The sequence below is a fragment of the Physeter macrocephalus genome, chromosome 14 (assembly GCF_002837175.3).
Source record: "Physeter macrocephalus isolate SW-GA chromosome 14, ASM283717v5, whole genome shotgun sequence".
Classification (NCBI taxonomy): Eukaryota; Metazoa; Chordata; class Mammalia; order Artiodactyla; family Physeteridae; genus Physeter; species Physeter macrocephalus.
In genome coordinates this window covers 112,351,589-112,367,632 of record NC_041227.1, presented here as the reverse complement: position 1 = coordinate 112,367,632, position 16,044 = coordinate 112,351,589, and the positions used below count along the sequence as shown (strand labels likewise).

At 54.2% G+C, this 16,044-nt stretch overlaps 1 protein-coding gene across 1 annotated transcript in view; it reads left to right on the top strand.

Annotated features, from left to right (window-relative positions):
* ABCC3 (ATP binding cassette subfamily C member 3) overlaps positions 1–16,044 on the top strand; it is a 46,455-nt gene that overhangs the window by 11,817 nt on the left and 18,594 nt on the right. The window contains 16 exon segments of the mRNA XM_007103552.3: positions 3,043–3,219; positions 3,583–3,708; positions 3,916–4,053; positions 4,886–5,011; positions 5,245–5,306; positions 5,976–6,107; positions 7,343–7,534; positions 10,471–10,648; positions 10,747–10,908; positions 11,800–11,892; positions 13,112–13,315; positions 13,420–13,566; positions 13,983–14,070; positions 14,443–14,509; positions 14,740–14,866; positions 14,948–15,124. Of these exon segments, the coding sequence (XP_007103614.2) occupies positions 3,043–3,219; positions 3,583–3,708; positions 3,916–4,053; positions 4,886–5,011; positions 5,245–5,306; positions 5,976–6,107; positions 7,343–7,534; positions 10,471–10,648; positions 10,747–10,908; positions 11,800–11,892; positions 13,112–13,315; positions 13,420–13,566; positions 13,983–14,070; positions 14,443–14,509; positions 14,740–14,866; positions 14,948–15,124 (2,196 nt within the window).

Below are 16,044 nucleotides of genomic sequence, written 5' to 3'. Positions count from 1 at the left end.
GATCAGCTAGGTGGTTTGTGACCACCTAGAGGGGTGGGATAGGGAGGGTGGGAGGCAGGGAGACACAAGAGGGAAGAGATGTGGGAACATATGTATATGCATAACTGATTCACTTTGTTGTAAAGCAGAAACTAACACACTATTGTAAAGCAATTATACTTCAATAAAGATGTTAAAAAAAAAAAGTTCACGTAGATAGATAGATAGGTAGGTAGATAGATAGTTCAAGGCCAGTTGTGGGACTTGAATGCCATGCTTAGACTTTGTCTTCTAGTCAGTAGGAAGCCACTGAAGGTTTAGAGGCAGGGTATAAGATTATCCTTTTGTTTATTCATTTGTTCAACAAATGTTTAAGTTATTTAAGCAAATTTTTGCTGAGTACCTACTATGTGCCGGGCACTGCTCTAGGTACTTAGGATACATCAATAAATGAAATAAGATTCTTTCCTTCAAGAAACACACATGCCAGCAGAAAGAGATGAGAGAAAACATAATAAATTTCTAAATTATGTAGTATGTTAGAAGGTGCTAGGTATAGGGAAAAGAAAAAGCAGAGAAAGGTTAAGGGAGTGGATTGGGAATGCTGGGGGTAGGGTGCAAGTGAAATATTAAACAGGGTGGTCAGCATAAGCCCCAATGAGAAAGAAAGACTTAAGGATGTCTAAGGGAGGAACGTTCCAGACAGAGCAGCCAGTGCAAAGACCCTGAGGCAGGAACATGCCTGTTATGTTCAGGAATAACAATGAGGCCACTGGCTGGAGTGATGTAGGAGAGGCGGTGAGAGAGGTCACAGGTTGGCGGGAAGGGACGCTGTGGGGGACCTCGCAGGCTCTTGTACGATGTGTAAAGTGGAGATGTCCAGTCGGCAGTTGGATTTAGAGTTGGGGATTTGGAGAGTGGTGGGGTAGAGAGATAAACTTGGGAGTCATTGGCATGTAGGTGAGACTGGAAGAGATTGCCCTAGGGGTGAGTACAAATGGAAAAGGAAATGGAGAAGAGGAAAGGACTGAGCTCCGGGGCACTCTGATGCCAAGCAGGGGAACCAGCAAGGAGACTTAGAAGGAAAGACCAGGGAGGAAGGGGAAGACCAGGAGAGTGTGGGCAGGGATCTGGGCCCATAGGGCATGGAAGGGAAGAGACCGGAACCCCGTGGAAATTGCTCGGGAAGAGGTGGGGGCCTGGGCTAGGCTGATGGCTGAGGGGCCAGGTGGGAGGGGCCTGGTGGAGGATGTTATCATCTCAGTGTTACCGTTGAAGAAACTGAGGCCCAGAGAGGTGAAGGTCAAGCGTCTTGCCTAAGGTCACACAGGTATTGAAAGGCGTAGAGCCAGTCTTAGTGAACAATATTTATATAGTCAAAAAAGTGTGATCTGTGAATATTTATTTAACAAAAGCCTGTGATGTTTCTACACTGGAAGGTCGAGGAAGTTCAAGTGGAGAGAATGTAAGAGAGGTACAGCTTTAACTTCCAGAACAAAAGAAAATAGTGATTATCGAATAGTGGTAGATCATGTAACAATATTAAAAGCAAAAAACATAGAAGTAGCTACCAGAACAAGTTAGCATATTTGAACATACTTACCCCTGGAAAGTGGAGCTAGGGGTGGGGAGTGATGAGGCAGGGTACCATTTTCTTTTCATGCACCTTTAGAATTATGTGCATGTTATAACTTTGATAAAAATAAAAATGACAATTATTTAAACTGGCAGTTAGAAGGTAGAGGGTTCTATCTTCTGGTGTTAAGAGTTGTCTCTAGGTGGATGGGATTGTGGGTGAGGTTTGGGTTTTTTTTTTGGCTGCCTTGGGTCTTCGTAGCTGCACGCAGGCTTTCTCTAGTTGCGGCGAGCAGGGGCTACTCTTTGTTGTGGTGCATGGGCTTCTCATTGTGGTGGCTTCTCTAGTTGCGGAGCACGGGCTCTAGGCACACGGGCTTCAGTAGTTGCAGCACGTGGGCTCAGTAGTCGCGGCGCGCGGGCTCTAGAGCGCAGGCTCAGTAGTTGTGGCGCATGGGCTTTGTTGCTCCGCAGCATGTGGGATCTTCCTGGACCAGGGATCGAACCTGCGTCCCCTGCACTGGCAGGCCGATTCTTAACCACTGCGCCGCCAGGAAAGTCCCTTTTTTTTTTTTAGTTGTTTATATTTTATGAGCTTTCTGTAAAGACAGTCTAATACTTTGCAAGAAGGGAAAAAAAGATTGGTTCATCGGTGGCCTTGGGGGAAACAATCTTAGTAAAATATGTGTTTGAATGTGTTCCCCCATCTCTTTCCAGAAAAATTCTTAGGTGCAGAGACAAAAAGCGGTCTTGTCTGGGCTCAGTGGTTTCCCCAAGACACGAGACTGTCAGTGCTAGAACCAGGACAGTTCTATGCAAACTGGGGTGGTTGGGCACCCCAGCTTTGTTTACAAAGCTCTCTCCACATCCCCTTGCTCCTTTGAGTTGACACCCACTGAGGAGGTAGGTGGGGCAGGGATGGCCTCCCCCATTTTAAAGGAGAGGCAACTAAAGCTCAGAGAGGCTCCCTATCCCTTCCCCGGGAGAGCCTTAGAGAGAAAGTGGGCTCTTCAACCATGTGCATATATTGCTTTGATAAAATTAAAAATTAATTTAAAATAAAAGAGCGGAAATCTAGAATGACAGAAAGCAGATCAGTGTTTGCCTGGGAGGGATGGGCTGCAGAGGGGCACAAAGGAACTCGTGGAATGGTGGATTATTCTATATCTTTATTGTGGTAGCAGTTTTGCAGGTGTGTACAACTGTCACTCTTTGGATTGTGCGCTTCAAATGGGCGCAGTTTATTGTGCTTAAATTAAACATCAGTTAGAGAGAGAGAGAGAAAATATGAGGAAATGGAGCGCCCTTAGCCTCCTGGAAGAGCTGACACTCGGGACAATGCCTGCTGGTTTGCACACTTAGACTTTCATAGTCACACACCTTCCGACCCCCAGAGCGCATGGGGCAGCTCTCTGGCCCAGCCCCCTCCCTGGAGCGTGAGCCCAGGGCTGCACAAGGCTGCCCCTGAATTCTTCTCTTTGTCCCCAGGACTCCAATCTGTCCGTGCACACAGACAACCCGGACTTCACTCCCTGCTTCCAGAACTCCGTGCTGGCCTGGGTCCCCTGCATCTACCTGTGGGCCGCCCTGCCCTGCTACCTGTTCTACCTGCGGCACCGCCACCAAGGCTACATTGTTCTCTCTCGCCTCTCCAGGCTCAAGACGGTCAGGGGCTCAGGGCTCTCCTGTGGGTGGGACCAGGACCTAGGAGATTCTCCTTTTAACGGGTCCGTTTCCCCACCCTCAGTGACTGGTCTGGGTTCCCCAGCCTCACCCTCCCTGTGCTGAGGGCCATGGCAGCCTGCCAGCTGGGTCTGCAGCCCAATAAGATAACCTCTGCTTGGGGAAGTTCAATCAAGTTCTCCAGCAATGCTCTCCCCACCCTGGAGAAGCTTCTGGCCAGTGCCCAGCCCAGCCCTTGGGGGCAAACCTGGGCAGGTCTGTTGGTTTCAGGAGCAAAGGCTCCTCCCCAGTGGGGACCATCCCTTTCTTTGGGGATGGAGGCCCCAACATGTGCCCTGTTCATAGGCCTTGGGCGTCCTGCTGTGGTGTGTCTCCTGGACTGACCTCTTCTACTCCTTCCATGGCCTGGTCCACGGTTGGGCCCCTGCCCCCATCTTCTTTGTCACCCCCTTGGTGGTGGGGGTCACCATGGTCAGTGTGGGACCAGGGAATCTGGGTTGGGGAGGATCTCCAGTGGGTTGTGGGATTGTGATGGGGGAAGCATGGGCTCTGAGGAGAAGGCTGGACACCTCAGGAGTGGGTAACCCCAGAAACATATGGCCACGTGGCATGGGGAGGAACGGAGGCAGGTCCAGACGCGTGTGCTCTGGCCCAGCCTCCCCTGCCCTCCCTGCACAGCTGCTGGCCACCCTGCTGATCCAGTATGAGCGTCTGCAGGGGCTTCGGTCCTCGGGGGTCCTCATCATCTTCTGGTTCCTGTGTGTGGTCTGTGGCATCATCCCTTTCCGTTCCAAGATCCTTTCAGCTTTGGCACAGGTAAGCGGAAGAGAGGAACCTGCCAGGTCCACTGCTGTCTAGGGATTGTCCCCAGAGCTCAAGGTCACTGCTGGGTCCCCGGCTCCTCCCTTCTGCCCCTTCCCAGCTCCCAGGACCTCCTCTGCTGTTCAGTCCTTTTTGTGTCATTCCCTACTTGTATCTCTGCTGAGAAGCAGACTGGTGAGTGGGGTGAGGACCGTGGTAACCCAGGGGAATGCAGCAAGATGTGGCCATGGTTGGCTGTTCGTGGGAATGTATCAGCCACCACCAAGTTCGATGTCTGTTCAGTGAGAGCAGGTGCGCAGACATGAACAGTTCTGGCTTCCCTGGAGCCCCGTTGTCTTGTTCTCCCCTTTTTTCCCACCACCCCCAGTTCCTGGCCTTCCTCTTGATCTTCAGTGGTGGGCGGGGGTGGTAGGAGCACTGGGGATCAATCTAGTGTCTCCCTGTTTCTCCATCTCAAGAGGAGACAGTCAAGTATATTCATAAGAGCACAGGCTGGGAACAACCCACTTACGCTTTGTGATCTTGGGCAAATTCCTGAGCCATCTAGAGTCTCATTTCCTCAACCGCAGACTGAGTATCATAAGATGTCCTACCTGTTAGGGAGGGTTAGACAAGGTGATGTAGAAGAGCAGGGCAAGTCTCCACAGAACAGTGGACCCCCTATGACCTTTCCCGTCTCTCAGAAGCCTCTGGGCAGGGGGACCCAGGTACCCACTTTTGCTGACTTCTACCCCAGAGGGGTCTGGTGCCCCAGAGGACTCCTTGGGGCAAGGCCTGCAGGCCCAGGGCTTCCCGAGCTCTGATGCTGCTGTCTTTTCTCCTCCAGGGCAAGATCTCAGACCCCTTCCGCTTCACCACCTTCTATATCTACTTTGCCCTGGTGCTCTCTGCCCTCATCCTCTCCTGCTTCAGGGAGAAGCCACCGTTTTTCTCCCCCAAGAATATGGACCCCGTGAGTCGTAATGGAGGTGGGTGGTCGTGGGGGTGTCACAGCCCACCCCTCAGCCCAGCCCTCAGCAGCATCCCCCATCCCTTCCAGTTCATTCCATCTTCATGTCACCTCCACAGTGTGCAAACTGGGGCTTGGAGCAGCAAGGAACGAGGCACCCCCCCCCCTCCCCTGCCCTGCCTTGAGAGGGTGGTGTGCACTCCTGATTTCCCCTGCCCGACTCTTGCACCTTCTAGAACCCCTGCCCTGAGGCCGGAGCTGGCTTCCTCTCCCGCCTGTCTTTCTGGTGGTTTACAAAGTGAGTTGGCTCTTCCCCAAGCCTGGGGGCCCGGGGGAGGGGGAATGGGGATGGATAGTTGGGGGATGAGAAAGAAGAAGAGGGGAGCAGGCCAGGAGTTCAGGGGCCTGAGGGGCTGTGAACCCCAGTGGGCATGGGGCAGGCGAGGGCGGGGAAACCTGTCTGTTTGGGCTGGCGGCTGAGTACAGAGGCCGGTCCTGGCCCAGTTCTGATCCCAGGGCACAGGCCAGACCTGTGTCTGGCAGGCTATTTGGTCCAGCTATTTGGTCCAGGGATAAACTTGCAGCTGTCATTTCCTTGGGCGCCCCTCAGAGCAGCTAGAGCAGGAGAATTGTGTCTGTGACCTGGGTGACAGCCCATCAACCATATTGTACTAAGGAGGCTCCTCTGGCTGGGACTCCATCCAGCAGGCCTTGTCATCCCCCAGGGCCGCAGCCAGCATGGATTTTGTCATCAGTGCCCAGGAGGCAATGGGGCATCTGGGAAGGAGTGAGAAAGGGCTGGAAGTAGGAACTTGGGGTGGGAGGCAGTGACCCCCATCCTGCTCACTGTGGGAATAAAGGAACACTTTCCTTGGCCACAGCTCCCTAGGGACATCCTCCTCTCTGGAGACCCTTGTCCCCAGGCTGCTAAACTCTGACCCAGGGTGGTGCCGCCTGTCCGCTCCAGGTTGGCCATCCTCGGCTACCGGCGGCCCTTGGAGGAGTGGGACCTCTGGTGCCTGAACGAGGGGGACCGCTCCCACATGGTGGTGCAGAGGCTGCTGGAGGAGAGAAAGAAGCAGCAAGAGCAGGCAGCGCGGTGAGGGCCCCCTCCTCCCCCGTCCCCGCGCCCTCCCACCCCCACCCCTTCATACAGCCCAGGTCTCCTGCAGGCGAGGCTGGTAGGCCCAGGAGATCACATGGCTGGGCGTGGGGAGAAGAGCAGGTGCAGGTGGTCCTGGGATGGGCAGCTCAGGCCTGGGTCAGCTCTCCCAACGCTACTGATGCTGGAGAATGGCTGACACTTTCGTAGCACTTACTCTGTCCCAGGCATTGTCCTTATCGTGCAGACTAACTCGGTCAATCTCCGACAGCTACCGTGCAGGTTCTATTGCCTTTGTGTTCCAGATGAGGTCACTGAGGCCCAGAGGTTTGATGATGTACCCAAGGTCCCCTAGTTGGTGGTGGCAAAGCCAGAATCCACACCCAGCCATCCGGCCCCACAGCACTCGCCACTGCACTGCCCTGCCTGACTTGAAGGGTAGATTCCAGGGACTTCCCTCAGGAGGGGAAGGGGCCGGGCGAGGAAGGTTGAGGCCAGCGCCCCCTCTCAATCCTGCTTCCTGCATGGAGGCAGGGGCTGGAAGAGATGAACCTGTGGCTGAGGGCCTGCCCTCGGGTATCCTGTCTCTGGCCGACTACCCAGCCAAGAAAGTTGAGGCTCTGAGTCCTCCTTCTTCACCCACGTCCTCTGCCCCCAGCCCCCCAGGACCGAAACCCCTTCCACCCACATCCTGGGGCCCAGAAATCCCATGCTGGTTCCGCCTGAGCCTCTGATGGCCGACTGGCAGTGAAGGAACCAGGGACATGGACTTGGTCAGCAGTGTCTTGGGCTCATGGCTTGGAGCCTCTGGAAGACCTAATGGCCCCCAGTCTGCCTGCTGCACCCCCTCTCTGTCCCTCCATGACACCTCCACTCCCTCCCTGCTCAGCTTGCCAGTGACTAGGCCACTAGCCAGCCCTGCCCATGTCTCCCTTCTTGTCAGCATCCTCCCTGGAACCAGCCCTGGGGGGGCATGGAGAGGGCCACAGGTTGGGAATTGCTGGGTGTATAGTCCTTGAGGAGCAGTTAAGGCACCCCTTCATATTTCCTCTAGCACCTGAAGACACTTGGGGATCCTCAGCTGCAAAGACTCATTGTCCTTCCCCCTCCCAGTTCTGAGAGCCAAGAAAGCAGCTCCCCCTCCTACCTGCTCCTCACCAGCCCTGGTGGCCCTTGGCTTCACGGGGCCCATGTGCCCACTCCTACCCACTTCTCCTTCCTCCCCGGACCAGACACCAGGCTGCAGAGGCTTCTGGGAAGAGACTGTCCAGCGAGGGTGAGGTGCTGCTGGGGGGCCGGCCCCAGGCCCGGGAGCCCCCCTTCCTGCGGGCCCTGATGGCCACCTTTGGCTCCAGCTTCCTCCTCAGCATGTGCTTCAAGCTGATCCAGGACCTCCTGTCCTTCATCAACCCACAGCTGCTGAGGTCTCTCCATGCTCCCTCCCACGCAGCCCGTCCCGGGGCAAGCGGCCGGCTGGCTGGCTGGCCTCGGGGACAATGTGTAGAGAAAAGAGCCCCAGACCAGGAACCAAAGGGGCTAACCCCACTCTCTGTGTGACCTTTGGCAAGTGGCAGAGCCTCTGCACCTCATTTCCGCATTCACATCCAACTTATCTGGATTAAGTACAACTGCCAGGTACCCTGATGTATGCGTTAACATACCTTCTCTCTTTAAATCCTCCTGACAATCCTACAGAGAGGTGCCCTTTTCCCGTTTTACAAACAAGGAAGCAGAAAAACGAAAAACAATCCAAAAAATGAGGAAATAGGAACTCAGAGAGGTGAAGTGACTTGGCCAAGGGTACACAGCTGGGAAAGATGGATTTGAGTCCAGGGCTCTGAACTCCATCTACGGTGCTCTTTCCAGATGATAGGCTCCGCCATCTATCACGTGCGTGGCTTGGGCTAGAAAGAGCTCTCAAATGAGGGGATGGGAAGGAGCTAGCAGCTGAGCCCTCAATCCTTTGACCCTCCAATCATACATTTGTGCATTCATTCATTCAGTGAACATTTTGAGCCCCCAGGGTCCCAGAATGGTGCCAGACACTAGGTATACAAAGATAACTAAGATATGGTCTTAAAGTCTTGTGGGAGAAACCGATGTGTAAATCTATTAGAGCACAGTGTGGGCGGAGGTGTACTTAGGTGTCTGAAAAACCCCCAGAGGAGCAAGGAAGCCAGCCTGGGAAGGGGCAGGGTACACTTGCCAGCCAGAGAGGTTATCAAGTTTGGAAGGACAGGCAATTTGCTAACTAGGTGAGGAAGGAGGGGAAGGTGCAGAGTCACAAAGGCCTGAAACAGCAGGACTCAGGAGCTCCAGGTACTTCTGAATGCTAGAGGGGGGGTGACCAAAGGCAGGGGCAGAACAACAAAGGGAGAGAGGGAGAGCTAAGGAAATCCTTGAAAGATCTGAAGCCAGGAAGGGGTGTCTGGTTTGCATTCTGGAAGGATCCCCTGCCAGTAGTGTGGGGGAGGCAGGGCAGGGTGGCCACATGGAAGTGGGCCAACCAGGTCCAAGGAAAGTCCAGGTCAGGAATGAGACAGGATTGAGGAGCTACTCTCTGGAAATGAGTGTTGGTGCCAGGGAGAAGGAGGGGAAAAAGGTGACCTGGGTTCTGGCCTGGGTAGCTGGAGGATGATGGATCTTTTGCTGAGATGGTGAACTCAGCAGGAAGAGAGACCTGGGCCCTGGGCAAGGTGGTGAGGGGCATCTTGGCCATTTTGGGCCTGAGTTGGGGACGACGTTGGGAAAAGAAGCCAGATTGTGGAGCAGGGCACAAAGAACCCTTCCGGGGGAAGGCGTGGCCTCCAGTGAAGCAAGTTGACCAGTATAATAGAGCCTGAGGAAGGCAACGTGGAGTTTGTTGGTGACTTTGCCAAGAACAGAGGCTGCGACACAGGGGAAGGGCCTGAGAACAGGGTTTCTGCAGCGGAGACGGGGCCAGTGGAGGTCTAGAAACTTCCTATAAAGGTTCTTAGTTTTCTAGGGTAACAGAGTACCACAAACTGGGTGGCTGAAAACAGAAATGTATTCTTTCACAGTTCTGGAAGCCAGAGGTCTGAAATCAAAGTGTCGGTGGGTAGGTTCCTTCTAGAGGCTCTGAGTGAGAATCTGTTCCACGCCTCCCAGGTTCTGGTGATGCTGGAGGTCCTTGGCATTCCTAGGCTTGGAGTCTCATCGCTCCGATCTCTGCCTCCATCTTTGCATGGCGTCCTCCTGTGTGTGTGTGTGTGTGTGTGTGTGTGTGTGTGTGTGTGTGTCTGTCTGTCTGCATCTGTGTCTCTGTGTGCAAATCTCCCTCTCTTTTCTCTTATAAAGACGCCAGTCACTGGATTATGGGCCACCCTACTCCAATATGACCTTATCTTAACTTGATTACGTCTGCAAAGACCCTGTTTCCAAATAAGGTCACATTCACAGGTACCAGGGGTTATGACTTGAAATGTCTTTTGGGGAGTTACACCCAACCCACAGCAGAAGAAGCCTGGCCATGACTATGGAGGTTGCTCCATGGGGTCAAGGGGAGGTTTGTCCTAACATGGAAGAGACTTGGTCATGTCAGTCGGCCAAGGCACAGAGCTGCCAGTGGAAAGGAGGATACTGAAGACCAGGAGAAAGGGGGCCAACGATGAAACGTGTTCCTGAGGAGGCAGGTGGGATCCAGGGCTTGGGGGGAAGGACCCGACGTGGAAAGTTGAAAGGACGCCTCCTGTCCTGAGGCAGGACAAAAGGAAGAGGGCAAGTGTTTGCAGGGAAGTTTGTAGTTGGCAGGGAGTTCTCAATGGGAAGATTTAAGTGGGCAGCTGCTGAGAGAGGTGGGGAGTGAGGACAGGTGAGAGGATAAGAGGTGAAAAGGACCGCGGGAGAGGAAGTAGATTAGGGCCCCGGAGAAGGTCACTGGGCAGCGTTGGAGGCCGCTGATATTGAAGAGGATGGATTTGAGGGGCAAGAGTCTGTGTGGTCATGCAGTGGACTTCAGAGCCCCCGGCAGCCCAGAAGAAGGTGCAGGAAAGTCTAATCAATGGACATGTTGCACTGCTTCCCGCCACATGGTCCAAGGAGGCAAGAAAGGCAGGCCGGTGAGGCAGGTGGCCAGAGGGTGATAAGGGGGTGGGTGGCGGGGGTCCATGGTAGGTAGGAAAGGAGGTGGAGGCAGAAAGGAGTAAGGATGGAGGGCTTGAGGCAGCTCTGAGCCAAGGGCCCCTGGTCTGGGTGGGGGTGTGGAGGGCCAGCAGCCTCCACCTGAGAGGTTTCAGAGGCAGGGGCAGAGTGGAGGCTAAGGGGAAAGGGGAGGGCAGCAGTAGAGGGAGAAGACTGGGGGAGCCCTGCCCACCCTCATGCCTCTCTCCTCACCTTCCAGCGTCCTGATCAGATTTATTTCAAACCCCACGGCCCCCACCTGGTGGGGCTTTCTGGTGGCCGGGCTGATGTTCGTGTGCTCCGTGATGCAGACTGTGATCTTACACCAGTATTACCACTGCATCTTTGTGATGGGGTTGAGGTTTCGCACGGGCATCATAGGTGTCATCTATAGGAAGGTCAGCTGGAGCAGGGCATGGGGGGCTGGGGAGGCCAGCCCTGGGGAGCTTTGCAGAGACTCGCGGGCCCAGTCCATCACGCTGCTGTCCACCTGCAGGCTCTGGTCATCACCAATTCAGTCAAACGTGAGTCCACTGTGGGAGAAATTGTTAACCTCATGTCAGTGGACGCCCAGCGCTTCATGGATGTTGTCCCCTTCATCAACCTGCTGTGGTCAGCACCCCTGCAGATGATCCTGGCAGTGTACTTCCTCTGGCAGGTGACTCTTCTTTTTTTTTTTTTTTTTTTTTTTAATAAATTTATTTATTTATTTATTTGGCTGCGTTGGGTCTTCGTTGCTGTGCGTGGGCTTTCTCTAGTTGCAGCTAGCGGGAGCTACTCTTCCTTGCGGTGCGCGAGCTTCTCATCGCGGTGGCTTCTCTTGTTGCGGAGCACGGGCTCTAGGTGCACGCGCTCTTTAGTAGTTGTGGCTCACGGACTCAGTAGTTGTGGCTTTCAGGCTCTAGGGCGCAGGCTTAGTAGTTGTGGCTCATGAGCTTAGTTGCTCCGCGGCATGTGGGATCTTACTGGACCAGGGCTCGAACCCGTGTCCCCTGCATCAGCAGGTGGATTCTTAACCACTGCGCCACCAGGGAAGTCCTGGCAGGTGACTCTTGAACCCTGATCTCTGCCCCCTTCCTCTGACCTTCTCCTTCCTTCAGATGGGACAAGAGAGGGTTATTCTGGGTCAGCAGAGGGGTGGGGGACAGGACTGTGAGGATGCTGGTGTCTGCAATCAAGTCTTTCTAGCCTGTGTGATAATCCTTCTCACAGAACCCAGGGGAGGGAAGAGGGACTTGGAGGCAAGGTGGGTGTGACTCTGACTGTCATTGCCTGTGTCTGTATTTGCCTTCCTGTGTGTCTGGACACCCTTCTATGTCTGCCTGTTTGTCCCTATCTCTTGTCATTATCTGATGGCTGGCTGCTTTTGCAAATGTTTTCATCATTTTGGCTTTATCTGTGTGTCTGCTTTTCGCTGTCCATCTGTTTGGCTGACCACCATCTTTTGCTTCTTGCCCTTCCCTGCATTTCAGGTCAGTAGGCCTCTGTTTGTTGGGCTCTGTCTCTATACTCTGTCTGTCCGTCTAGTCTATCTGTTGTGCCTCCTCAGAACCTGGGTCCCTCTGTCCTGGCTGGAGTCGCTCTCATGGTTTTGCTGATCCCGCTCAATGGAGCCGTGGCTGTGAAAATGCGTGCGTTCCAGGTGGGTGCTAGCAACGGCGCTGCCCCTGCCTGGAGCCTTGGCCAGGTACCCGGCGGAGGGCAGTCACTAACCTGGGCCTTACCAACTACCCTGCTCACTGAGTACGGATGGCTCCAAGCCACTTTCACAAACCTTAGCTTACTCTAGCCCCCAACCCTGAGAGGGTTTTAGAAACATTCTCATTTTGCAGCTGAGGAACCAAGGCCCAGAGAGATTATAGCAATCCAGAAGCAGGCAGAGCTGAGATTCAAGCTTGCCTCTTCTGGTCTAATGAGAGTTTCTCCACCACACTAATGAGTGCCAACAGCCAGTCATTCAGTCCTTTATTTGCAAACATTTATTGATGTCTTCCCTAGCTTCCCACTGTACATAGAATAAATGACAGATTCCCTACCACTGCCCACCAGGCCCCTGCTCACCTTTCAATCCCTCACCCCCTGGGATATGGCCAAGTTTCAGCCAGTATGGCCTTTCTTTTCTCCAAATCAACAAGCTCTGAATACCTCTGGGCTACCATACATACTGTTCCCTGGAATGTGCTTCACCCTTCCCTCCTTGTCCAGTTCCCTCCCTTCCTTCACCTCCCAGCATAAACTCTGATTTCCCAGTCCCTACCCCATTATTCTCTCCCAGAATCCTGTAACTCCCATCGGAGTATGCGTAATAATTTTTTAAGCATTTATTCAGGTGGTTGTTGGCTTCCTGTCTACCTCGCCCATCAGACTGTCAGCTTCATGATGGCCAGGGCCTTGAGTTGTTCATCATTATCTGCCCTACATCTAGCACATGGCCTGGCACATAATAGGCACTCAATAAATTGGGGTGAATGAAAAGATTGATTTGGCGTGCTGTACCCTGGGTTATAGGGACTGGGGAACAAAGAGGAATAAGGGATCTATTCCCTCAGGCTCACATCGAGTTGAGGCAACATACATGCACAGGGTTCCCTGTGAGAACATGCCTTAGAAACCCAGAGAAGGGGCAGAGGATGCTGCCTGCGAGAGTCAGTGATGGGGCACTGAGGTTGGAGCTGGATATTGTCCAGCAGAGAAGAGGGTAGGTCGGGTTGGGCATTCCAGGCTGGGGTGCAGCACAGGCAGGCAGGGAGAAGCGGTGAGCAGTCCGGCTGCCATGTGTGTGAGTGCAGGGAAGGTGTGAGCCCCTGTGGGTAGAGGTCTGGGGAGGGGCTCGGGGTGTGCACTTTCCACACTCTCCATAGGTAGAGCAAATGAAATTCAAGGACTCACGCATCAAGCTGATGAGCGAGATCCTGGGTGGCATCAAGGTGCTGAAGCTGTATGCCTGGGAGCCCAGCTTCTTGAAGCAGGTGGAGGACATCCGGCAGGATGAGCTCCGGCTGATGCGCCAGGCTGCCTACCTCCATGCCACGTCCACTTTCATCTGGATCTGCACCCCCTTCCTGGTGAGGCGCCCCTGCCTGGGCTGGTGTCCCGCCTCCTGCCTGGCCAGCCTGGGCCTCTGGACCCTGCGGACGCCACCCTGACCCCCATCCCCACCACTGCCCAGGTGACCCTGACCACCCTCGGCATGTACGTGTCCGTGGACAAGAACAATGTGCTGGATGCTGAGAAGGCCTTTGTGTCCGTGTCCCTGTTCAACATCTTAAAAATTCCCCTCAACATGCTGCCCCAGTTAATCAGCAACCTGGCCCAGGTAATGCTGGATAGGGCCGGGGGTTCTGCTGGAGTTCGGGCAGGTTGATGGGGTCACTTAGGGTCAGGGGATAATCAGGGAGAGTTATTGGAATCGGGGGAGGGCCATTTGGCATTATGAAGAATTGTTCCAAGTTGAATGAGGTCATTAGAGTCAGGGGCCATTTGGAGTCAGAGGAAGTCAGGTAAGGTCCTTGGAAACCCAAGTTCTGGAGACAGCCTCCTCTTACCAACCTGGACCCTGTCTTTGGCCATGGGAGCCAGCCAAGACTCAGTCATGGGAGGGGCCCTAGCACCAGCCTCTGGGCCCTCAGGGGGCCCAGCCTCACCCAGGAAGTTGGGGGCCAGCAAGGGTAAGAGGAGATGGTACAGGAAAAGCACAGCTTCCGGGGCTGACCCGCACCCTTCTGCATGCAGACCAGTGTGTCTCTGAAACGGATCCAGCATTTCCTGAGCCAAGATGAACTTGACTCCCAGTGTGTGGAAAGAAAGACCATCACCCCAGGTCCAGACAGTCTCTACCTGGGCTGCCCGTGCCACAGCCACTGCTCCAGAAAATTCTCTGTTCCAAGCTTTTAACTTTTCTCTTGTGACCCCCTTTTCTTCATCCTCTTTCCATATCTGCTCTCACTCTGTGCCCGCCTTCTCCCTCTTCTGGCTCTTTACTCTCCTCTCGTCATCCCTCTCCAGGCCTCCCCCACCACCTTCCTTCCCTAGGGCTCGCCCTGCTCCTCCCCAGGACTTCCTGTCTCCCCTCCCTCCCCGCCCCCACAAGATTCCCTGCCCTCCCCCTAGGGCTTCCCGCACCTCTCCCCACCCAGGGATCCTCCTCGCCTTGCCCTGGGCCCCCTGACGCTGTACACCTCTGTCCTCCCAGGCTATACTGTCACCATACACAATGGCACCTTCACCTGGTCCCAGAACCTACCACCCACCCTGCACAGGTACCAGCTTCCCCTTCCCTTCTCAGCTGCCTAAAGTGAGCCAAAGGTCAGATCAATAGTGGAACCCAGCCCCACTCTCACGCTTCAGTCTTTGGCCTGAGAAGCAGGAAGAGCCTCAGCTTGCCAGGGTGGTGTCTGAAAGGGAGGAGGGCTTGGGTCTCCAGGTGGAAGGTGGGGGACCAAAACCCTGATTCCTCCTCTGACTGGGCTACTTGTCTTCTTGCCCCCAGCCTAGATATCCAGGTGCCAAAAGGGGCGCTAGTGGCTGTGGTGGGGCCTGTGGGTTGTGGGAAGTCCTCCCTGTTGTCTGCCCTGCTGGGAGAGATGGAGAAGCTGGAAGGCAAGGTGTATATGAAGGTGAGAGGGGCAAGGACTCCTGGGAAGGGAAGCTTGGCCAGGCCTTGGGCAAACCCCGAGGTAACCTTCTCCTTTGGCCAGGGCTCCGTGGCCTACGTGCCCCAGCAGGCGTGGATCCAGAACTGCACTCTTCAGGAAAACGTGCTGTTTGGCCAAGCCCTGGACCCCAAGCGGTACCGACAGGCTCTGGAGGCCTGTGCCCTGCTAGCTGACCTGGAGGTGCTGCCTGGTGGGAGCAAGACAGAGATCGGAGAGAAGGTACAGGCTCCTCTTTCATCCTCTGGGGAGTTAGCACATATTGCTGCCCACCTCAGTCCAGCCCAGGTCCAGATATGCATTCATTCATTCATTCACACATTCATGTAGTATCATGCCTAGCTATGTGCTAGGCACTGGTGAAGCAGAGCTATTACTGGGGGAAACTGACTTGTAAACATGTAGGGGCTGTAGAATGTCCTGGGGGCCAGGCTGAAGGCCTGTGCAGGGTACTGGAAGGCAGTAACGGGGGTAGTCTGCATAAGGAAAAGCATCACTTTTGAGCTGAATCTTAATAGCTAAGGAAGAAGCTCTCATCATTCATCAGATTTTATTACATACCTACTATATGCCAGGCAATATTATACAGTAGTAAATACACCAGACTAAAATCTCTGCCTTCATATAGTTTACATTCTATTGGGGGAAGAGATGATAGCAAGATAAATCAGTAAAATATATTATATTAGATAAATGCTAAGGGGAAAGAATGAAACCGGGAAGGGATATAGGAATATGTGCAGGGTCGTATTGTTAGTGTGCTTTGGGAAAACCTCACTGAGAATCGGAGACTTGAACAAAGTGAGGGAGTGGTCCGTATCTTTGAACATGAAGCCCTGTCTGGGACATTTGAGGCAGAGAGAGAAGTAAGTGCAAAGGCCCTGAGGCAGGAGTGTGATTGGGGCATTTAAGGACCAGCAAGAAGAACAATGTGGATGGAGTGGAATGAGCAGGGATGAGGAGGAGGAGTTGAGGTCAGTGAGGTGTCCAGGCAGCCAGGTCACCTTGGGCCTTGGCGACCACTGTAAGAATGTGACTTTTGGGCTTCCCTGGTGGCGCAGTGGTTGCGAGTCCGCCTGCCGATGCAGGGGACACGGGTTCGTGCCCCGGTCCGGGAAGATCCCACATGCCGCGGAGCAGCT